Source organism: Bos taurus, chromosome 5 (genome assembly GCF_002263795.3).
Source record: "Bos taurus isolate L1 Dominette 01449 registration number 42190680 breed Hereford chromosome 5, ARS-UCD2.0, whole genome shotgun sequence".
Classification (NCBI taxonomy): Eukaryota; Metazoa; Chordata; class Mammalia; order Artiodactyla; family Bovidae; genus Bos; species Bos taurus.
In genome coordinates, this window is record NC_037332.1 from 100,318,396 (window position 1) to 100,343,890 (window position 25,495).

The following is a 25,495-nucleotide window of genomic DNA, read 5'->3' on the forward strand; positions in this document are numbered from 1 at the left end:
ATTTTTCTTCATTGCAATTTAACAATGTTGGTAGAAAAAGGGACTTTTCTAAATTCTTAAGGATGCATGCAAGCTATTGTTAAATAATCAGTCTTCCTTAAGCATTACTATTTTTAGTCTCTCTTTCTAAACACAAAGGTACCTCTTTCAGAGGTAAGTAGAAGAAAAGTAAAGTACCACAAAAGGATAAGGAAGAAGTTAGAAAAATACTGGCAAAGGAAGCCAGTGGTGTACAAGAAAAAGTAGGAATATTTGTATACTTTATTTATAGTTTATTAAACTATATCATATACTTTATTATATATTACAATGTTCAAAAATATAATAGTAGTCTCATATGATTATATCTGTTATAGATTAGTACTTTGGCATTGAAAAGATAAATTTGTCCAAAGGTGTTTAACTGTTACATTTTGAAGTCAAGATTTAGGCCCAGGCTTTTAAAGTTCCAATCTAGCTTACAATAGACTGTGATGGAAATATAATCAAATAATGTAGAAAAAAATGAAACTAAAACAATTTAGCCTTATAATATTCAACTTTTCAAACTTCTGTTTATAGAATACAATATGAATGAAAATGTGTTTAAAATGTAAACACTATCAGCCACAATGAAATAACAAGAATCAGACTTATAATCAATTCGAAAATTTGTGGTTCCTGGAGAAGAAAACAGCAGCCCACTCTAGTATTTTTGCCTGGGAAATCCCATGAACAGAGGAGCCTGACAGGCTACAGTCCATGGGGTTCCCAAAAGAGTTGAACACAACTGAGAGACTGAGCACAGCACAGAAAAAATGAGAAATTAAAATCTATGCTTAATACATTGCATTCAGTGGTAAATTTCTGTGAACTTCATTTAAAAAATAAGATTTATTTTCTTTTATGACAGAACCTTGAGATATTTTGACATAGAGTTATTTCTATTTCATATAGATTATTTTTCAGTTTGGAAATCTTCTGCATAATATATGCTTCAACTTAGCTTGCTGTTAATATTATAAAGTGTACAAGAGAAGAAATAGCTTTAAAGGAATTTTAAAGTATTGCCTAGGTAATTACAATGCATTTCAAAGATGAGGATTCTGTCAATTCTTTCTACTACTTTCATTAAAAAAAAAAATCCTCTTTTTCTTGTCCATCCTTCCCAGTTGTTATTCCACTTTAGAGAAAATGCTAGAAGGTCAAAGGGTTTCTGCCTGAAAATATGTCTGATCTAAAAGAGGAAGTGGTTTATAGAAGAAAGTGATGCAATCTCTTCTGTGGTACTATTGAAGTTCAAAATCATTCCAACTGAGGGCAGAAAACTAACTGAAGTGCAAGAAACTACTGCATGGAGAGTAGTTTTCTTTCAGATCATGCAAGTGTCCAATAACCTATTGCCTTGATTGATAAGGCTGAGCACATTGTTTTTATGTTTTATTCATTGAGGGAATCTACCAAACTTGGGAGAGAGGAAGGAAATTATCTGTCTCAATATATCTCATTTACAGGAGGTTTGCAAAAATATAGGATTCTTTTTAATTTCTGCAATGGCTGGAGAGATAGTCTATGCTGATATCAAACATACATCTTCAGAACATTCATCTTCACTCCAGAAATCTGGTAAGCTGAATCTAGAACTCCTGTTAAAATTAATGTTTTACTTTAAATCTCCCTTGTTTCTGTCCTGTGTTTACATCTGTCTTACTGGAAATGTGCTAAGTCATTTTGTCGTGTCCAACTCTTTGCGACCCTATGGACTGTAGCCCACCAGTCTCCTCTGTCTGTGGGATTCTCTAGGCAAGAATCCTGGAGTTGGTTGCCACTTCCTTCTCCAGGAGATTTACTGGAAATAGGAGACTGGATGCAAAGCAAAATCTACTGAATGCCAGGGTAAAAGTGAAGGATTTTAATGACACAAAGTGTTCATAAGTTAATTGTAACTTTAGTCTTAATATGTAGACCTTTGCTTTTGGTTTCCATGAACTCTATTCCTTATATTTCTTGTGGTGGACATTTATTATATTCCTGTGGTGACATTGATACTCATAACCTCTTTCTGCTCTATAATTTTACTCATCCAAATCTGAAAATAACATGATAAACTCATTCACACTGAGGAAAATATCCCTGACAATTATTCACATTGTTATTTAGCCTTTTGGAAGTTGTGTATCGGTAGGATAAAAATGTTAAACTAAAATAAAAAGATATAAAATGTTAATATCTTATTCCTGAAGTTTAGAATTAATGATTATCTGAGTAACAGAATATTTTTGAAGCACAAGTAGATAGGCATACAGCTAAAGATAAGATTGTACCTTAATCACAAATCACCTAAAAACCAATAGCTTTTTCAAATCCAGTGTATGTTCTACATACATTCTATACAAATGAAGCTTTAGGGAAAATTCCATGTTGCATTTATATTATCTCCTCTAGGGTAAGAATTTTTGTATTGTTAAAGTTACATAAAATGTTTAAAGTCTCCACAAGCTTGTCCTTGTGGAATAAAATTGATGTCTTGCTTTCCTGTTATTCCCAAGTATCCATTTCTTCTTTCATATTTTTAAGCTTGCAGTTTTCAAGTGGATCTCATGTATGGTTTTCTCCAGTTGAAAGAAATTTCCTGTGTTTAAATGGTCTCTCTCTAACTTGCTCAATGGGGCTTCCCAGGTGGTGTTAGTGGTAAAGAACCCACCTGCCAATGCAGGGGATGTAAGAGATGTGGGTTTGGTCCCTGGGTCAGGCAGATCTCCTAGAGGAGGGCATGGCAAACCACTCCAGTATTCCTGTCTAGAGAATCCCATAGACAGAGGAATCTGGTGGGCTACAGTCCATAGTGCCATAAAGAGTCAGACATGACTGAAGTGACTTAACACAGCACAGCACGACTTGCTCAATATGGGCTTATCTGCTTTCTTTTCTTGATAGACTGGGAGCTTTCATTTTATGTGAGCTAATGGAACTTAGTTTGAGAAGTAATATGGACGAAACCTGTATTCTTATTCCTCCATTTCCCACAAATCTCATATAATTGGTCCATTTTTCTAGAGATTGTTTTAACTCACTTTAAGCTACAAGATCAAGATTTTTGATTCTGCATGCCAGGATTTAATTTCGTCTATTCATGGAGAGAACATTACTTTTATCCTGGTCAAAAAAAAAAAAAAGGAAAAAAAATGGTACAAATGAACCCATTTACAAAACAGATACAGAGTCACAGACTTAGTAAACAAATTTATGGTTACCAAGGGGAAAAGAAGGGAGGGATAAATTGGGAGATTGAGATTGACATACAAATTTATAAAATGGACTTCCCTGGTGGCTCAGTGGCAAAGAATCAGCCTGCCAATGCAGGAGACCTGGGTTCGATCCTTGGGTTGGGAAGATCCCCTGGAGAAGGCAATGGCAACCCACTCCAGTATTCTTGCATGGAGAATCCCATGGACAGAGGAGCCTGGCAGGCTACAGTCCAAAGGGTCATGAAGGGTCGGACACAACTAAGTGACTAAGCACACAAGTCAGCTATATTCCAATAAAAATTAATTTAAAAAAGAATAGAACAAGGAAAAGAGATTTGGGGACAATGTCTTTAATGTTATCTAGTCCAATTTTATTGTAATGTTAAAAATGAGGAAATATGAATGCATAAAAATTAAATTACCTACCTATAGTCATGACTAGAAGTCAAATATTTTATTACTCTTTCACTGCATATCTCTGTTGTGGATAAATGCAACTTCTGTTCCCATGTGTCATATTCAAGAGGGAAAGAAAGATGCTACAATCCAAAGTAAAATCCAGATTTGCTACATTGGATTGTAATGTCCCACAGAGCCCTACACAATTGTCCCCGAGCTTTCTCTTCGAAGTTGCTAAATTTCACTTGTTTAACTCTGGTTGTTGACTTTCTCTTTCCTCTTTAGAATTATCATAGTCCTTCCTATTTCAGAGCTTCATGTCTGTTGAAACTCTCTCCCTGATCTCTTAATCTTTGTATTTCCACTGCCTCGCACAGTACTAAGTCCTTGGTAGGCAATGAATAGATGCTTGGTAGGCAGATGAATGTATAAATGGATTTTAAATAAATGGATCTCATTTATTTTAAATATTTTAAATATTATAGTTTCATTGGTTCTCCAAGACATAAAACAAGAGGGTACCCCCATGAAACTGAGTGAAATATCAGTGAGAAAAGGTAATACAATTAAGAATATTCTGGACTAAAACTCAGAAATTCATGATTTTCTTAAACTTTACTTCAGGGGCCTAAAGGAATGATATAGTACTCCTTGTATTAGTTCCATTCATGAACTCTGATGATTTATTCTCCAACTTTTTAGGTCTGAAATATCAGTTCTTCACCCTAGAAATGTGTGTTGGGATATTATCACATTCTTCTCACTATTGCCTAGTCAGGCACAATTTGCATCGTTTTGCCTGATAAAAGAAAATGCATGGACTTCTTTTAGTGTTTTGAGAATTTAATAAATTCTCATTAAAGATGTTTTACTTAATAATAATTTGAACAAGCACTCTCTAATAGTATTCTACTAAATAAGCATTCATGTTAGTCATTCTTGACATTTGATTTTGTAATTGGTTGTATTTTCACATCAGTTATAGTAGGCTCTCAGTTTGTGAAAGTATCAGTTGTGTCTGACTCTTTGCAACCTCATGGACTGTAGCCCACCAGGCTCCCCTATCCATGGAATTCTCCAGGCAAGAATGGTGGAGTGGGCAGCCATTCCCTTCTCCAGGGAATCTTCCCTATCCAGGGATTGAACCTGGGTCTCCCGCACTGTAGGCAGACATTTTACTGCCTGAGCCACCAGGGAAGCCCCATGTAGATGTGTATATATCACATATCTAGTGGAATTGATATACTGTAACTATTTTGGATAAGAGCCTCTTGGTTTTAGTCATCAATCAGCCCAGAGCTAAAAATGTCATTTTCTTTTTATGACTTATTTATCTGATTACAAGAGATAGAATGGATAGTGAACAAAGGTCTAATTTGGTAGTCAAGAAACCTGAGCTATGATCTCAACTCTACTATCAAGTAACTGTGTTTTGTGGACTTAAAAATCCCCATTTTAACATTCAAATGTTGGACAAGATTATCCCTAAAATTACTTTTATTTTAAAATGTATAATTTTATGAAATTGCAATTACATATAACAGGAAATAGGTTTATTGTATAAGAATGCATAAAAGAGACATAAAAGAATGGATCAACCCAAATAAGTGAGGGCTGTCAGTAAGTTTATTAGAGAATCTTGAGAATGTCAGTCTTATATAAAAACGTAGGAATGCAGAGAGTAAATCATAAGTTAAGATTATGAATGGTGAATCAAAAGGAAAAAAATATATTCATTCAGTTTTATAAATTCCCCCTTCTTCACAAATCAGGGGACCAAATTTGTATGTAAGAGGAATTTAGGTCTACATATTTCAAAGGAAAGTAACTCAAGAGCATAACCGACAAAGTTTATTCATCCCTTCCTTACCACCTAAGGAATTACTTAACTGGGCTTACTAGTGAAATTTATCCAATTTTATAGATTCTCACCACCACGGAATTTTCCTGAAAGTTGGGTGTGCAATGATTATCATTCTTCTTGTAATAGTAATTGTGCTGAGCATGCTTGGTAAGTAATTACCAATAACCTTTATTTACCCCAAAGTATTATTTTATCATGACCTGTTGTAATTGTGTTTGCTGTTAAAGTGGTTTCTACACAATTCAGTACAATTTCACAAAAAGCAGGAAATTTGGTACACAAATAAAATTAGAGATTTTCCATAGAACTTCATCATGTGATATTACATATATTATGGATTCATTTCATTGATATATGAAGGAGGCTAGATTTATATTTTATGATCAAAATCAGCTTCTCTGAACCATGTTCTGTGAAAGCAAACTAAACTATGAAGCATATTTCTGTTTAAGCTTATTCAAGATCTTATTCAAGCTTACTAAAATCATGGCATCCTAAAAGAAAAAAGAAAAAGAAAATCATGGCATCCTGAAAGTGAAGTGAAAGTCACTCTGTCGTATCCAACTCTTTGTGACCCCATAGACTATACAGTCTGTGGAATTCTCCAGGCCAGAATACTGGAGTGGGTAGCCTTTCCCTTCTCCAGGGGATCTTCCCAACCCAGGAATTGAACTGGGCCTCCTGCATTGCAGGCAGATTCTTTACCAGCTGAGCCACAAGGGAAGTCCCATTATCTACTCAGGGGCATCCTCAATCTTGCATCTATGGGTGAAAATTTTGTCTAAAACCAATCAATTCACTCAGGCACTTAAAAATTATACTCATATGCTGTGGATATAGTGAAATATAGTCCAACTTTATATGGCAATTATTTTAATTGTTTATTAAGTAAATGCTTGGAGAAAAACTTCCAGATGATGTATACTCTAAGGAATTCAGGTTTCCAGATTCAACCAAACCCTAGAACAGATCAAGGCAATATCTGCCTGTATTGTCCTTGTGAATGATATTAGTAATTATGTATGTCATTAGGTACTAGAGGTCAATGAGCAGAGTCAGAATTCTAGAACTGGACAGGGCCCTAGAAATCAACAAGGTCAAGCCTCCAGTTGAGGTGAACAGTGTAAAGCCCAGAGTGATAAGTGGTTTGAGTAGTTTAATATAACTAGGCAGTGGCCAAATTGGGACTTTAACATTGAAGGGATGAAGCAAAAAATACTTAACATTCAACACCTCTGCTGGGATTTCCCTGGCAGTCCAGTGGTTAAAACAACTCTGCATTTCCACTGCAGAGGGTGCAGGTTTGATCCCTGGTCAGGGAACTAATATCCCACATGCCATGGGGCATGGCCATTAAAAAAAAAAATACTCTCTCTGTTATGTTTCTTTTTGGTATAGGTTAATAGATTTGCTTGTTATCAAAACAGTAGTTTGTTAGTAACGGATTTGTTACTATGATAGATTTTAAAGATTTAACTGATTAATACACACTATTGTGAAATTATAAATAACCAAAAGTAATTTCAGTGAAATGGCCATCAGAAAGACAAATGTCTTTCTCATGATAGAAAAGTACTCTGGGCTCACCCTGTCCTTCCATATGTAGACTTTAACAACCTCAAAAGGAACAGAATCATGAACTGAAATCAAAACACAGAAAGCTCTTTCCATGAATCAGGTGACACTTGGTACAGTTAATAGGAATTTACCAAACACAAACTATCCAAATGAAGCTTACATTCAAAGCTGGTTATTTTGTGTTTATTAAAATAAATATGAAAACTCCAGAAAAAAATCAAGTGAGTTTCCTTCTGGTCCCAGATCATATTTTACCAATTCCCCTAAATTTGATATTAATAAAATTAACATGAGTATGTGCAAAAGAAGATCCAATCTTGGGAAAAGGAATTTTTTCCCATAAATTTTAATCACTTTAATTTCTCTGGAGTTTCCACATTAATCAACTTCACTGAGTCACTACAACCTAACTGTTTTCTGCTTTATATTTAATTAAGAAAAGATGTGTCTTCTTTCACTAGTTATTCAGTTCAAATCTGCAAGACAAACTGAAGTGGATAATGAATTAAAGAAGAAATATTGTACTGAGCAAAGTAAATCTGAAGCAAACAACTCAATAGGTAATGTTATTTTATATTGCCTAATTCTTGAGTTGACTATGATGGCTACTCCATTTCTTGTCAGGGATTCTTGCCCACAGTAGTAGATATAATGGTCATCTGAGTTAAATTCACCCATTCCAGTCCATTTTAGTTTGCTGATTCCCAAAATGTCGATGTTCACTCTTGCCATCTCCTGTTTGATCACTTCCAATTTGCCTTGATTCATGAACCTAACATTCCAGGATCTTATGCAATATTGCTCTTTACAGCATCAGACCTTGCTTCTATCACCAGTCACATCTACAACTGGATGTTGTTTTTGCTTTGGCTCTGTCTCTCCATACTGTCTGGAGTTATTTGTCCACTGATCTCCAGTAACTTATTGGGCACCTACTGACCTGGGGAGTTCATCTTTCAGCGTCCTGTCTTTTTGCCTTTTCATACTGTCATGGGACTCTCAAGGAAAGAATACTGAAGTGGTTTGCCATTCCTTTCTCCAGTGGATCACATTTTGTCAGGACTCTCCACCATCACCCGTCCGTGTTGCGTGGCCCTACACGCATGGCTCATAGTTTCACTGAGTTAGACAAGGCTGTGGTCCATATGATCAGATTGGTTAGTCTTCTGTGATTGTGGTTTTCATTCTGTCTGTCCTCTGATGGAGAAGGATAAGAGGTTTATGGAAGCTTCCTGATGGGAGAGACTGACTGAGGGGGAAACTGAGTCTTGTTCTGATGGGCGGGGCCATGCGCAGTAAATCTTTAATCCAAGTTTCTGTTGGAACAACAGACTGGTTCCAAATCAGGAAAGGAGTACATCAAGGCTGTATATTGTCATCCTACTTATTTAACTTATATGCAGAGTGCATCATGAGAAATGCCAGGCTGATGAAACACAAGCTGGAATCAAGATTGCCGGGAGAAATATCAATAGCCTCAGATATGCAGATGACACCACCCTTATAGCAGAAAGTGAAGAAAACCTAAAAGTCTTTTGATGAAAATGAAAGAGGAGAGTGAAAAAGTTGTCTTAAAGCTCAACGTTCAGAAAACTAAGATCATGGCATCCCATCCCATCATTTCATGGCAAATAGATAGAGAAACAGTGGAAACAGTGGCTGACTTTTTATTTTGGGGGGCTCCAAAATCACTGCAGATGGTCACTGCAGCCCTGAAATTAAAAGACGCTTGCTCCTTGGAAGAAAAGTTATGGCCAATCTAGAGAGTGTATTAAAAAGCAGAGACATTACTTTGCCATCAAAGATCCATCTAGTCAAAGCTATGGTTTTTCCAGTAGTCATGTATGGATGTGAGAGTTGGACCATAAAGAAAGCTGAGCACCAAAGAATTAATGCTTTTGAACGGTGGTGTTGGAGAAGACTCTTGAGAGACCCTTGCACTGCAAGATCCAACCAGTCTATCCTAAAGAAAATCAGTCCTGAATATTCATTGGAAGGACTGATGCTGAAGCTGAAACTCCAATATGTTGGCCACCTGATGTGAAGAACTGACTAACTATAAAAGACCCTGATGCTGGGAAAGATTGAAGGCAGGAGAAGGGGACAACAGAGGATGAGATGGTTGGATGACATCATTGATTCAATGGACACAAGTTTGAGTAAACTCCTAGTGTGGGTGATGGACAGGAAGCCTGGTGTGCTGCCGTCCGTGGGGTCGCAGAGTCGGAAATGACTGAGTGACTGAACTGAACTGAACTGAACTGAATTCCTGAATAAGCAAGTGTGGACAGTAGCATGTATTTTACTTGGGTATATCTGAATAAAGGGGAAATTCCTCTACCCCTACATAGGCATGGTTTAGACCATTGTTTTTCATGGGCCTATTACAGTTCTTGACAAAACTGTTTAAAGACTGAAGACAAATGAGAAAAATAAATTTGTATGTGTTTTAAATGAATTTAAAGGTACTATGTTGAAATCATTTTATTAGTATTTTTATTTCTACTGGGACATGTGCAGGTGTACAATATGGTAAAAAATATTTTCTTTCCTAAAATTCATGATCACACCACATAGCTTTTTGTCAGTTTTTTAATGGCACTACATGAAAAATGTTATAAATGATTATTTTATGCGTTTTTATCTTTCACATATTTATATATTTTTAAAAGTCAAGAAAACACTCAATTATTTAGCTTTTCTGTTTTCTTTTTCTTTCTGTTTCCTTTATTATTTTTAATCTGTTGATTTAAGTTTTTATTCTATATTGAAAAACTATATTCCTTTCTTTTTTTGAACCCGCATATATAATGTTATTAGAAAGACTTACCAGTCCATGTTATAGAGTAATTTCAACTTCTGGGAACTCATTAAAACTTTAAAATGGATTTTAATTTTTCCAAGTCTCCTCAACCTCATTCCAAAAACTTTAATTTTTTTAAACTAGTGAGACTATGATAGCAAATTTTCTGGGACATTATTCCCAACACAAAAGCACATTGTCCTCCTTCTACCCTTGATAGAGGTGGTAACATGGTGTTGAATAAAATTGCTTTAAATTCTGTCCAGACCCTTTTATACATAGGAAGATCAATCTATCTGAGTTTTAGAGATCACCTATCATACAAATTTTGCCCAATAAAAATTCTTCTCATGATTTTATCATTCTCAAAATTATAGTGATACATAATTCTCAAAATGTCTGGTTCATTGTTGAAATCACTAGTTGAAATCTCTAATTTCTACTTTTCCTCCCAAATTTTTATCTTCCTGAAGTTTGGATGTTGATCGCTTTATCCTAGTGTCTGTGCATTGCCTAGCTCATAGAAAACATAACATATTTTAAAGAGAATAAATTAAATGGGAGAAAGAAGAAAAGAGAGAAAGAAAAAAAAATACAATTGAAATTCTGTTAGGTTTTATTTGTTTCAAAATCCATCCTGAGAAAAGCACATACTTTTGTCAAAGAAGCTTAGGCCATAATTTAACAACTTTTGAGAGGCATTAATTATTATGCAATATTAGGGATGCATTCTCATGTTTCTTTTAATTATTTATTCTTTTTCCTTCCAGTTTCTTTCAATTCTTCCACTGTTCATACATCATGCCCCACCAAAGATTGGAAGCTACATGGGGGAAAATGCTACTGGGTTGCTGAACATGAAAATAAATCTTGGAATGAAAGTAAAAATGACTGTGTCACGAAAAAATCACATCTCATGGTGGTCCGAGACTTCACTGATACGGTGAGGTATAAAATTTTAAGATTATAGCATCCTTCACAACTGCAGTAGTTCTTTGTGCTACAAATTTGAAAATTTCGGTGAAAAAAATTTAAACCTCATTGATATTAACTGCACAATTATTGGTTGAATGAATCACTGAAACTATATTATTATTTTAGTCTTCTTTTGCTTCCTTTGTGGCTCAGCTGGTAAAGAATCTGCCTGCGATGCGGGAGACCTGGGTTTGATCCCTGGGTTGAGAAGATCCCCTGGAAAAAGGAAAGGCTACCCACTCCAGTATTCTGGCCTGGAGAATTCCATGGACTATATAGCCCATGGGGTCGCAAAGAGTCAAACACGACTGAGCAACTTTTACTTTCACATTCACTTAGCTAGGGATAGAAGAAATCCTTTTAGTAGTATATACCTAAGTTCTTCTCTATAAGGGATCCATTTCCCAGATTGCATTTTAAATGTATGACATCACTCTCATCTCCCATATTTAATCCATCATTGCTCACAAAGTTTGTAGTCAGACAGCATGGCAGCTGAAATTAAAAATGATGTTCAGAGAAAGGAAATAGAGTATACCCTTCTTATTAAGCTTTGTTTTTTGTTGAAGAAAACAAATATTTTTCTAACTCTGGCTTAATTTAAATTGAAATTTCATACACGAAGGTTGGACACTAAACCTAAATAAGACCAGTATAGATATTAGTTGGCAAACATCAAATAAGGATTCTTAGCATAAGAATTAGTATGTTGAAATTACAAACGATGTCAAAGGCTCAGCTTCAGAAAACTCAGTGATGAACAGTGCTTTACAAGCCTGGTTAAGTCTGGAGGGTTTATATAAAGGCAGCTGTTGAAACTTTTGTAGGGGGAAGAAAAAATTCCTCTGAGTTTCATAGAAATCCACAAAAACAAGAAAATCAAAATGGGAAGTAAGTTATCTTCAGTGTAACCAATGTAACCCCAAATATCAAACTGTAAAACTCTTTGTCAGATCCAGTCCAAATGGGTTTGAATATGAACCAAATCCAGAATGGGTGAAGAACTAAAAAAGAGACTTTTTTCTTCTCTTAGAAGTCAGCTTAAGACAAAAAAGGGGAAGAAGGTATCAACTTGAAAGGACCTAATAAAGTGAAGTCGCTCAGTCGTGTCCGACTCTTAGCGACCCCATGGACTGCAGCCTACCAGGCTCCTCTGTCCATGGGATTTTCCAGGCAAGAGTACTGGAGTGGGGTGCCATTGCCTTCTTCAACTAATTCACTAGTTTAGTATGCAATAAAATAACAGAGGCTTTGAATAAGTTAAACTGGCTAGTAACAACTAATCAGTTTTCTTCAGTGATCACTGTTCTACACAGGCAGGATAATTAACTCATGGATAGTCTTTCTGGTCTATCTTCAACTATTCTTACACTACATAATCAATTAGGGACATCTTTTTACAGATATATGAAGAGAACACAGGTAGCTTTACGTAAGTTGAGTTTGTTAAATCTATTCATTATGACAGGGGATTTCTGACACAAAAATTGCTCACTGCACACTGAACCCCAGAGAAGTGATGAAAAAGACAGCTGATGTTAGGAGGTATATGGGAGTGGGGTAGGGTGAGAAGTCATGGATAAATTAAAAACTGGCAAGTATCTGCTGAAGCAGAGCCACTTTTTAGGACATAATAATAAGAAAGCATCTAATAAAAAGAGACTGAGTTACATAGCTTTGTATTTGGAAATGAACACACAGTTCCTCCTAGGTCTTTAAAGTGGAGTTTCAGTTCATTATTAAGTGATTGGTTAGGTTTCTTGTTGCCCAGGAAACACATCTTTTCTGCATTTCTGCCTTTTTCCATTTGATGATGAGCAGGAAACAGATATGGTTTTTAGGGAAGTCTTTCATTGCACTGTTTCTCCATGCATTGATTTATTGTCTGTTTCTACCCAGGAACTGAGCCCAGATGTCCCACATTGCAAGCAGTTTCTTTACCATCTGAGCCACCAACAGAATAATAAAGGGGCTGTAAGGCTTTCCAGGTGGTGCTTGTGGTAAAGAACCTGCCTGCCAATGCAGGACATGCAAGTTTGATCCTTGGGTCAAGAAGATCCCCTGGAGGAGGGCATGGCAACCCCTCCAGGATTCTTGCCTGGAGAATGCTATGGATAGAGGAGCTGGGTGGCTACAGTCCATGGGGTTACAAAGAGTCAGACACAACTGAAGGGACTTAGCACGCAAGCACCCAAAGGGGTTGTATGAGTTTGTCAGAGCTAACATAACAAAGTACCACAGACTTGACGGCTTAAGAGAAGTCATGGATAAATTAAAAACTGGCAAGTATCTGCTGAAGCAGAGCCACTTTTTAGCCATGACGGCTTAAGCATCAGAAATTTATTACTCACAGCTCTGAAGGCTAGACGTTCAAGATCAAGGTGTTGGCGGATTTGGTTCCTTACAAGGCCTCTCTCCTTAGTTTCTAGATGGCCACCTGCTTGCTCTGTCTTCACACGGTCTTTCCTCTGTATGCATGCATCTGTGTCTCTCTGTACGTCCAAATTTCTGCTTCTTATAAGGACAGTAATCAGATTGGATTAAGATCTACCCTAACAGCCTCATTTCTGCTTAGTCACTGTCTCTAAAAGCTGTGTCTCCAAGGCAGTCACATTTTGAAGCATGGGGGGTTAGAGCTTCAAATGCATACATTTTGAAGAGACACAGTTGAGGCCATAATATTCTATCCTCTGGCTCCTGAAGCCTGTAATAGGGGTCAATTATACATGTGAAGCAACTGAGCACGGCATGGCATACATGTGAATTGGGCCGTGGTAAAGAATCTACCTCCCAATGCAGGAGACACAAGAGACACAGGGTTGATCCCTGGGCTGGGAAGACCTCCTGGAGGAGGAAATGGCAACCCACTCCAGTATTCTTGCCTTGGAAATCCCATGGACAGAGAAGTCTTGCAGGCTACAGTCAGTCCACAGGGTCACAAAGAGTGGGACAAAACTTCAGCAACTTAGCACATTATGGACAGCCATATACTTTGTCTCAGGGGTTATGTTATTGTACAAAAAGGAGATATTACCCACCTCCTAGAGTAATGGCCATAAAAACAAAAATAAACAAATGGGACTTAATTAAATTTAAAAGCTTTTGTACAGCAAAAGAAACAAGATTAAAAGACAACCCTCAGAATAGGAGAAAATAATTGCAAAGGAAAAAGCTGACAAAGGATTAATCTCCAGGATATATAAGCAGCTCATGCAGCTCAATATCAGGAAAACAAACAGCCCAAACAAACAAACAAAAAAAAAATGGGCAGAGGACCTAATCAGACATTTCTCCAAAGACATACAGATGGCTAATAAACACATGAAGAGGTGCTCAGCATCGCTCATCATTAGAAAAATGCAAATCAAAACTACAATAAGGTATCAACTCACATGGGTCAGAATGGCCATCATCAAAATCTCTATAAACAATAAATGCTGGAGAGGGTGTGGAGAAAAGGGAATGCACTTGCAATGTTGGTGGAAATGTTAATTGATACAGCCACTGTGGAGAACAGTATGAAGATTCCTTTAAAAAACTAGGAATAAAACTATCATATAACCCAACAATCCCATTACTGGGCATATACGCTGAGAAAACCATAATTGAAAGAGACGCATGTACCTCAATGTTTGCTGCAGCACAATTTACAATAGCTAAGATATGGAAGGAGAAGGCAATGGCACCCCACTCTAGAACTCTTGCCTGGAAAATCCCGTGGACAGAGGAGCCTGGTAGGCTGCAGTCCATGAGGTCGCTAAGAGTCGGACATGACTGAGCAACTTCACTTTCATTTTCACTTTTCACTTCATGCATTGGAGAAGGAAATGGCAACCCATTTCCAGTGTTCTTGCCTGGAGAATCCCAGGGACGGGGGAGCCTGGTGGAAGGCCGTCTATGGGGTCTCACAGAGTGGGACACGACTGAATTGACTTAGCAGCAGCAGCAGCAGCAGCAAGATATGGAAGCAACCTAGATGTCCATCAATATATGAATGGATAAAGAAGTTATGGTAAATATATACAATGGAATATTACTCAGCCATAAATATAATACATTTGAGTCAGTTCTAACAAGGTGGATGGACCTAGAGCCTGTTTTACAAAGTGAAGTAAGTCAGAAGGAGAAAAACAAATGTCATATATTAATGCATATATATGGAATATAGAAAGATGGTACTGATGATCCTATTTTCAGCAATGGAGATGCAGACATACAGAACAGACTGGTGGACATAGTCGGGAAAGGAGAGGGTGAGAGGAATTGAGAGAGTAGCATGCAAACACATAAATTACCACATCCAGTGGAAATTTGCTATATCTGATGCAAGGAGCTCAAATCAGGTGTTCTTTGACAACCTAGAGAGGTGGGATAGGATGGGAGGTGGGAGGGAGATTAAAGAGGGAGGGGACACATGTATACCTATGGGTGATTCATGTTGATGTATAGCAGAAACCAACACAATATTGTAAAGCAATTGTCCTCCAATTAAAAAAAAAAAAACTAATACAATTATGTAAAGTTTAAAAATAAAATAAAATTTAAAAAATAAAAAAATTTAAATTAAATTAAATTTAAAAAAAAAGAAAAGTACTTACATAATAAGCATACAAAAATATCTGGCTATATTTTGTTAGCTGCAAAGCAGTTTTTTCCAGACAATCCTGCGAGTGCTTTAATGCTACAGTGATTATTTCAACTGGCTAGCTATTTAATTACCTTATATATAGAGAGAGAGAAAAGTTCTTACATTATTAACCATTCAACAGTAACCCCAATAAAACTTTGTGATTAATAGAGATGAAGCTAAATCTTTCCAGTAATGTACACTCTTATCACCATATGCAGGAAATATCTATGGAATAATAGTCACATAAGGTATCACCTAATACTTATAAAATCAGTTTATTAAAGGCATTATAAAAGAAAAAAAAAAACTTATAAACAATATGTGCTCCATCAGCTCAGAGACTACTTTCTTTCTGTGTGTTTTTCCTGTGTGTTTTCTTGCTTCTAGATTATTGTTTAATACTTGTATTCAGTAATAATCACTATTATTTAGGCAAGAAGCATTCATTATGGGCCAAGCCGTGTTTAATATTACTTATTAACAAAACAATAACAGTTCTTTGAGATAAGTATGAATATTATCATAGTCAGAGTTTTAGTGACTGGAAAAATGCAGAAATAAAAAGAATAAATAACTGTGCAAAGATGTGTAGTAGTAATAGTAGCTGCAGCCTGACGCCACAGACTTGGTGTCTACTAACACTGTCCATAATAGTTCTTTTTTTCTTTGCAGTCTCAGTTTATGTTTTTATATTGGAGTATAATTGGTGTACATATATTCCCTCCCTCTTGATCCTCCCTCCCACTCTGCCATAATACCCCTTTAGGTCATCACAGAGCACTGAGCTGAGCTCCCTGTGCTATACAACAGCTTCCCACTAGCTATCTATTTTGCACATGGTAATATATATATATATATCCCAATCTCCCAATTTTTCCCACTCTCCCTGTCTTCTTGTGTTCACATGTTCTTACTCTGTGTCTGCATTCCTGCCTTGCAAATAGGTACATCTAGATTTTTTTAAATTTATGTTTAGATTCCTTATATATATGTGTGTGTTAACATATGATATTTGTTTTTCTCTTTCTGCCTTACTTCACTCTGTATGACGAATGATAAAATTTCATTCTTTTTTATGGCTGAGTAATATTCCATTGTATATATGTGCCACATCTTTATCCATTCATTTGTCGATAGACATTTAGTAATTTTTCTTTGGCTTTTATCCCATTGCATTACTGTGGATTTCCCCTCCACTGTGATCTATTTGAAAATGTGAAGCCTGTCTTACCTGTTCATTCCTAGCTTCTAGTGCAGTGCTAGCCACATAGAAGGTGCTCCTGTGGTATTTTATCTTGCATCTGTAAGAATCACTTGATTTCATACAACATTTTCTATTCTTTTTAGACTTTCCTATGGCAAAATAGACATCATTCATTTTGGGTTGGTTTGAGGATTCCTCCTGGAGGGAAATTATGGACCTGGTTGGACAACAGCACTTTTGACCCTCAGCTGTAAGTCTTTTGCATTTCTTTTGCATTTTTTCTTTTTGTGGTTTTTAATCCCATGTTGTATGTGACAAGAAAGAGACATATGACATCATTGGCTTTGAAGTGATCTAATGGGTATAAATTTCCTGACTGCTACAGTCTGATAAATATTTCTATAAAATGATTCACACAGAAAGTTGAGAAAGAAATCTCCCTCCATCCACTCAGAAAACTTATGTATGAAACAGGATTGCCCTGTTGCCTGATTTTAGCTTTTTATATAAAAGGTAAATTAGCAAGTATAAACTCTTTTATGAGTGCACATGTTTGTTTTACAGAGCATAACTTTCTGCTCACTTCTTACAGTGATCAATTTTTAAGCAATAAAAGTGTCAGAGCTGAGGGACTTCCCTGACGTTCCAGTGGTTAAGACTCTGCATTCCCAATTCAGGCGGCATGGATTCAAACCCATCTCATATCACGGGGAACTAGGATCCCACACACTGCTCAGAATGGACTAAAAAAAAGTCAGAGGTGATGTTTTAGCTCTCTTTAATGAACTATCAGGGCTTCCCTTGTGGCTCAGTGGTAAAGAATCTGCCTGCAATGCAAGAGATGCAGGTTCAATCCCTGGGTCAGGAAGACCCCCTGGAGAATGAAATGACAACCTACTCCAGTATTCTTGCCATGGACAGAGGAGTCTGGCAGGTTATGGTCTATATGGTCACAAACAGTCAGACACAACTGAGAGACTAAACAACAAAAATGAACTATTAACTTCTCTGGAGAGACGTTTGAGAAATTAACATAAAGTGGGAAGGATTGCTTTGCCTATCATATGGTTGTGTATTTAAATAGTTTTAATGAGTTTACTCTTTATTTAAAAAAATAGAAAACATTTTCTGAAGTCCTTGTAAGCCTCTGGCCATATGCATATACTCATGGCTGATGTAAAGAAAACCATCTGCTTTCTTTCTGTAGGTTTTCAAATCAACGAGAAACCCGGAGTATGAAATGTGCCTGGGTGTCTTCTACCGAGATAACCAAAGAAGATTGTCAGAAAAGTTATCCATGGATTTGTCAACTATAATCCACTTGGCAGAAAATAAGTCTCTATTTGTCTGACTAAGAGACACCACATGAAGTTTGAGCTCAGATCATAAGAAAGCTCAGAGGGCTGTGTGTGTGTGTGTGTGTGTGTGTTTTATAGCACTATTCTCAGAAGTGTGGGAAGGGAGATACACAAAATAAAATATTTTAGAAAATGAGTGTACGTGATGAATATATTTTTACATCTGAATGAAGTGGTGATTCAATCATCCATCTCATCGTGCCAGTATTTTTTTAATTTTAGCCTTTATCTTTTCTGTATCTTCAGACTGAGTGATTCACACTTTCACTTAGCTTAACTTGATATCCTTAGTTAATTTCTTACATTCTCACAGCTTCAACTACCACATACAAAGCAGTGCACATCAAAGTCATATCTGCCTTTCAGATCATTCTCTGATCACCAGACCTGTATACTCTACCGGCTATTTAACACAGCAAGTATAAAACCCCAAAGGTACTTCCAACTCAACTTACAACAGTAGTCCACTAAACTTCATCATAAAAGGAACCATCTTCCAGCACTCCATATCTCAGTAAAGGATATGCCATACAAGACATGCCATCTAAAAACCAGTTGTTGTTGTTGTTCAGTTACTAAATCATGTCCGACTCTGCAACCCCATGAACTGCAGCATACCAGGCATCCCTGCTCTTCACTATCTCCTGGAGTTTGTTCAAAATCATGTCTCTTGAATCAGTGATGTTATCCAACCATCTCATCTTGATATTACTCTCTCTCACATGCATACCTCTAGGTTGCTCTCCACCTTCATCTCATATCACCAAGTTTTATTTGTGTGTGTGTTAGTCGCTCAGTCATGTCTGACTCTTTGCGACCCCGTGGATCATAGCCCATGAGAATCCTCTGTCCATGGGATTTTCCAGGCAAGAATATTGGAGTGGGTTGCCATTTCCTTCTCCAGAGGCTCTCCCCAACCCAGGGATTGAACCCGGGTGTCCCGCATTGCCGACAGACTCTTTACCCTCTGAGCCACCGGGAAAAATACCAAGTTTTATTTATTTTTAACTAAATATCTCTGGTGAAGTACAGGAAAGCCTGGCATGCTGCAGTTAATGGGGTCACAAAGAATGGAACACGACTGAGCAACTGAAAAACAGCAGAAATATCTCTCAAACATGTCCTCCTCTCTTTAGCACCACTTTCATGATCTTAACACAAAGACACTAAAATAATTAAATAGCTTTAATAACAACATCTTCACTCCATTTCAATTATTCTCTACCATGAATTCTGTGACATTTTAAAAATAAATACTGACAATGCAATTTTTCCCTTTAAAAAACACCTCATTATCTTCCTTGTAATAATACCAAATTCCATAACAAAGCCTAACAATCCCTATCAGGTCTAATCTTTCTTTATTGTCTCTTCCTCCACCTGGGCTTCCCAGGTAGCCCAGTGGTAAAGAATCTGCCTCACAATAGGGGAGATGCAAAAGACACGGGTTTGATTCTTGGGTTGAGAAGATTCCTTGGAGTAGGAAATGGCAGCCACCCCAGTATTCTTGCCTGGAAAATTCCATGGACAGAGGAGCCTGGTGGGCTACAGTCCATGGGGTCTCAAAGATTCAGACATGACTGAGCATGCACACCAAACTTACCCAAACTCTCCGGACCACAACTTCGTTGAACTAGCTTTTGGAACTCATAATACATTTCACCACTTTGCCTTAACAGAAGTTGCTCTCTGGACCTGGAATTCTTTCCTCTCTCCTCCATCAAGTTACCTCCCAAACATTCTCTGCATCTCTGCTCAGTTTTTAAGAATTTTCCCTTGAGCTCCAGGACAGGGTTGAATATTTTGACATTACATTCCCCTCCCCAGCACCTATTACATTTTTAGTCTTAATTATACCAGTCTTTTGAGTGAATATTTGATTCATATCCTCTGCCCTCACTTGGCTGTAAATAACATGAGGGTCCAATCACTGTTTTTATATTTCTACTGCCTCTTAAATTACCTACTACATAATAACTACAAAAAAAAAAAAATATATATATATATATATTGTATTGAGTTTTCCCTAAGAGACCATAGAAGTAAAAATGTTGATATGTGGTTAGGGAGAAGAGGGGGGAAAAGAAGCAGACTAAGATAACAGAGGTTTAATTGCTACATCATTAAAAGCCAACTGAAAACCCAAGTACTTGTCTGCTTGTACGACTGATATGGAAACAGAATCTTATAAATAATAAAGGACTTTAAGTGCTTCAGAGACAAACTTTCTTGTGATGTTTATGCTCACAGGTGATGATATCTGTACAAGTTTTCTTGCATATCATATGTAACACAAACCACCTTATATGTGCTGAGTTGAACATTGTGTATAAACTGGTGAGCAAAGCATTTAAACTGTGGCATGTTGGCACTGATGCTGGGAAAAACTGAGGCAAGAGGAAAAGGGGGCAACAGAGGATGAAATGGTTGGATGGCATCCCTGACTCAATGGACATGAGTCTGAGCAAACTAAGGGAGATAGTAAAGGAAGAGGAGCCTTGTGTGCTGCAGTTCATGAGGTCGCAAAGGGTCAGACATGACTTAGCAACTGAACAGCAATAACATGTTGGCACTACATCCCAACAACAACAACAAAAAAATTGTTTCATTTTAGGGACACAGTAGTGTTCATAAGACAAGGATAAAAGTCAACAAAGAACACTTGAAAGATTAGCAGAACCCAGTGGCCAAGAAGACTCAAGACAGGATATAAGACCATTGGTTGGACATGAGGAAATTGATGTGTTAATACGTGTTGACCAATGTCAGAATGGTGTCTGGTAATAGGGAGATACCCAATGATGTGAGTAAAAGGATCCAGTGTGAAGCTATGACAAAATAAGTAGATGGGAGATGTGATAAAGAATAGATCAGAACTGAGATAGGAACCAGTGAGAAGAGCCTGTATAGAGCTCTCAGGGAAAGAGGAGACAATGGGTCCTTTTACTCACATCACTGGAACCCAGTGTGAAGTTGTGACAAAAATAAGAAGATGGGAGATGTGAGGGAGAATAGATCAGAACCAATGAGAAGAGCTTTTTTAGAGCTATCAGGGAAAGAGGGGGCAAAAAGACCAGAAATAGACAGTGCTTAGCAGGGCGTGGTTAGCGATTGGAGTTAGTGGACTTGTGGTTAGTGATTGGAAAGGTGACTATGGAGTATTTGCCAGAAAAAAAGGGGATACCAGAGCTACAGAAAGCTAAAACCACAGAGCTGAGGAAACTAAAGAGGACAAAGAGGAAGACACATTCCCCACAAGTTCCTCATGCAGCAGCCAACTGCCACCATTGCTACAGCAGAGTTGCTGACAGTGTCCCTTAAGATAGAGTTTGTTCTCGTGGCTGCAAGAAACAGAAGATATAGGCTCCAGCCATAAGCAGAACAGGAACAGGAGGATCTGGTCATTTTCCCCATATCCCCAACTTCCCTCATCCCTTTTACTCTCAACTGAGGACTTTCTTCATATGGCCCTGCCTGTGGTTTCCCCTACTCAGTGTCAATGCAAACTGTGCTGGGGCTCTGGAGCTTCATACCTCGTGTGTTGAAGAAGGATACAGGAAAGAATGAAAGTCAGTTCATTACCTTTTCAGAAAAGAAAGCCAATCTTGGGTCAAGCTCTCAAAGACTGAAAACGAAGAGAATCTATTACAAGTGTTCAAGACTGTCTTATGTGAGGCTGAGTAGAACATACTCCTAGGGAAAATCCCTTGAGAGATTAGATTTTGGTATCTCCAGTCTTTAGTATACAAGGCCAAATGATCAACATCAAAAGAGTAAGATGTGTATACAATGTGTGTATGAGTTGCTTAATAATACACAAAGAAATCATACACATATCTAGTATCCCATGTGAAACTCACAATAATTCTGTATGGAGTCCAGTTTTTGTTTTTTCTCAATTAGGAATCAAAAATATAATAAAATTAAAACACTTGTGCCAATATTCCAAGTCAACTTCTACCTTTGATTATATTTGATATGGGTGAGTGACTGATTAACATGGATAAAGTTCTCTCATTCTTCAAGTATTCTGAATTCTTATAATAAATAATAGCCATTGAATCATTGTGTTTAGGATTTTATTCTGGAGCCCAAAACCATACTTAGCTGGAAGGTCTGAGAGCTTCTATCCATGCTGCTCCTTCCTAGTGCAATCTGTCCTCTGAGAAGAATGATATCCTACTATTCTCTAAGAGTTCTCATCTTCATTGTCTCTCTGAGTTTACATAATAGAGGTAGAAAAGTGTGAAGACTGCAGGACCAATGTAGAATCTGCTAGAGGCTGAGCCTAGATTTCCCTTATCTAATTGATGTCTTTCACAGATATTAGCAAAAACTGATACTGGAATGGTAACATCTAGAGAAATAAATGTGCATTACACTCCAGGTGTGATTTTTTTTTCTTGCCCAAGGCTCTTTTGGACTCTGACTTTGATGGTCTCAAGTCTCCCCTCTCCATCCATGCCGGATCCCACACTTTCTGGTCCCTCGCTCTCATGTCCCTGCTGAGAACCAGGGGAAAAACCACATGATTGATTCTACAACCCATTGAACTCACTGTCTAGTCAGTCACAGAACTCACTTCTTATACTGATCTACTGACTTACTCTGGCTAGTGATGTCTTGGGTCTCCTGAAATTAATGTCAGTCAGAGTCGGTGTTTCCATAACTCTTCCAAAGTCTGATTCTTCAAATCATAGTCACGTAGGTAAATGGTCACAGATTTCTTTGGGGAAACATGGGGAAAAGATTAACTATAAGAAGTCTGTCAGTTTAGCAGGGCACTTCCTCAAGGGACGAGGAGATTCTGGCTCTATAAACCAGCTCATGTCTAGGAGTTGACTGAAGGGATGATGTTTTGTTGATTCAAGTTATCATTCTGTTCACTCACCCAGGACTCTTCCACTTAAGGGAGGCCATTTACAGTCTCTTCAGGCAAAATAAGGTTAACCTTCTCACACATGGGCCACAGGGGTTCTTCTAATGGTAAAAAGAGCTCGATAGGAGTTAGAGTTCCATATCCCTAGTTTGTTTGGAATCTTCCCATATGTCCCCATTCTAGTTTTCAAGACCTCATTCCTTTATAATTAGTGTTGAAATGTTAACAGAAGAGGTCTGCAGTGTTGGGAATACAGAACAACTCTCTCTCCACTCCCCCTCACAACGCAGCTAACAGTGGTTTCAGGAAATCTTATTTCCCGGAAAATTCCAGATATTTCTAGGAACTTGCTTGTGCTGTGCCTAGATTGTCCCAGCATTGTGTCTGACAACAATAAGCAGTGCAGACTCTATCCAGCAGAGGGAGCCGTTCAAAAAAGTTATTCTTAGGAAAGGCATTATTAGGAAAGGTTTCCTGTTTATCGTTTTCAGGACATGGAGAGCAACTCTTAACATTAATAATTAATAAATTTGTTGTTATTGTTTAGTTGCTAAGTCGTGTCCATCTCTTTTTGCAACCCCATGTACTGTAGCCCACCAGGCTCTCTGTCCACGGGATTTCCCAGGCAAGAATAGTGGAGCAGGTTACTATTTCCTTCTTTAGGGGATCTTCCCCACCAGGGATCAAACCCACGCTTCCTGCTTTGGTGGGCAGATTCTTTACCACTGAGCCACCTGGAAAGCCCAACTGATAAGAAAGAAAATGCGTTCATATTGGAAAGGAAGAAGTAAAACTTACACTATTGCAGATGACATGATATTATATACAGAAAACCCTAAAGATTCCACCAAAAAAGCTGTAGGACTAATAAATGAATTCAGTACAGTTGCAGGATATAAAATCAATATACAGAAATATGTTGCATTTCTATATGCTAATAACAAATTATCAGGAAGAGAAATTAAGAAAGCAATCACATTTATAATTGTATCATAACGAATAAAATACCTAGGAATAAATTTAACCAAGGAACTGAAAGACCTATACACTGAAAACTATAAGACATTGATGAAAGAAATAAAATAACACAAATAAAAGGAAAGACATTCCATGCTGATACATTGAAAGAATAAATGTTGTTAAAATGTCCCTCCTACTCAAAGCTATCTGGAGATTCAATGTAACTTCTGTTAAAATTGCAATGGCATTTTTCAGAAATAGAACAAAAAAAAAATCCTAAAATTTGTATGGAAACATAGAAGATGTAGAGTAGCCAAAGAAACTGAGAAAGAACAGAACTGAAGGCATGATTCTCTCTGATTTCAAAATTTATTACAAAGTTATAGTAATCAAAACAGTATCATACTGGCATAAAAACAGACATATAGATCAATGGAACACAATAGAGATCTCAGAAATAAAGCCACATGTATACGGTCAATTAATTCATGACAGAGGAACAAGGAATACCCCAAAGGAAGGGACAATCTCTTCAGTAAATAGTGTGGGGATAATTGGACAGCCACATGAAAGGTAGTGAAGCTGAACCGCTGCCTTACTTCATAAACAAATTTAGTGCAAAGTGAGTTAAAGATGTGAGTGTAAGACCAGGTGGAGCCATCACCATAGTCTCTCTTCCCCCACACACCAGCATCAGCAGCTGACCAATAGAGAGGCGGGCCCATCAAACACCTGATGCACTGTACTACAGAGTAGTACCCCACCCTGGGTATCCCTTAAATGCCTGACTTGCCGGTCTGCAGAGTAGGACCCCAGCCAGGGGGGGCCCTCTATGTGCCTGACTCGCCGAACAACAGAGAAGGACCCGAGGCAAGGAAACCTTGTAGGTGCCTAAATGAGTTGAGCTACAGAGAAAGACTGGCCAAAGAGGCCTTCTGATCGCCAGCCACAAGAGGCTCAGAAAAAAAGACTCTGATAGGGCCATAACTCCCGTGGTGGAGGCAGTCTGTGTCCTTGCACAGTTGTCATTGCCAGGGTCCCTGCAAGCTAAGCAACTGCGCCACTTTCAGGCTCAACTCTCACTGGGGCAGAGCTGCCACAGGCAAAAAAGTATTGCACCTATTCACTCAGGGTCACTTCTGTTGTGTTTGACCCTATGTGACCCTGTAGACTGTCGCCTGCTAGGCTTCTCTGTCAGGGAGGGGGACTCTCCAGGCAAAAATACTGGAGCACATTGGCCAATACTGGTTGCCATACCCTTCTAAAGCACTGTGTTTCCTGCTGCCCTAGCTGCCAACTCCCCTGAATACCTGGCACTGCCAGAACCCCTGGGCCCAAGCAGCTGCACCACCTCCACACCTGGCCCTCACAGGGGCAAACCTAAGTCCTCCAGGGCAGCCTCAGGAGCAAACCCCAGTAGACGACCCACATGCAGATGTGGAAATAAAGCCACAATTGAAACGCAGGGGCAGTGTGGCTAAAGAAGAAGACCCAAAAGCCTTCTCACCAGCTGTACAAGTTGCAGATTAAATCCACATGATCAACTAGGCAGACCCTGTGTCTATGGAATATATAAAAGGTCATTGAGAACTCCCACAAAATAAAATGCACTAGTTCT

The 25,495-nt window shown here is 37.9% G+C and overlaps 1 protein-coding gene across 5 annotated transcripts in view; it reads left to right on the top strand.

The window, feature by feature from the left end:
• CLECL1 (C-type lectin like 1) overlaps nucleotides 1–18,174 on the top strand; it is a 32,373-nt gene extending 14,199 nt beyond the window's left edge. For 3 of the 5 annotated variants that reach the window (XM_059886763.1, XM_059886762.1, XM_059886761.1), the window contains 6 exons: nucleotides 1,494–1,605; nucleotides 5,551–5,637; nucleotides 7,530–7,628; nucleotides 10,642–10,814; nucleotides 16,824–16,930; nucleotides 17,888–18,174. In XM_059886763.1, coding sequence (XP_059742746.1) covers nucleotides 1,533–1,605; nucleotides 5,551–5,637; nucleotides 7,530–7,628; nucleotides 10,642–10,814; nucleotides 16,824–16,930; nucleotides 17,888–17,996 — 648 coding nt within the window. In that variant the 5' untranslated portion in view covers nucleotides 1,494–1,532 and the 3' untranslated portion in view covers nucleotides 17,997–18,174. 5 annotated transcript variants of the gene reach the window in all.
• Nucleotides 18,175–25,495: the final 7,321 nt, after the last annotated feature.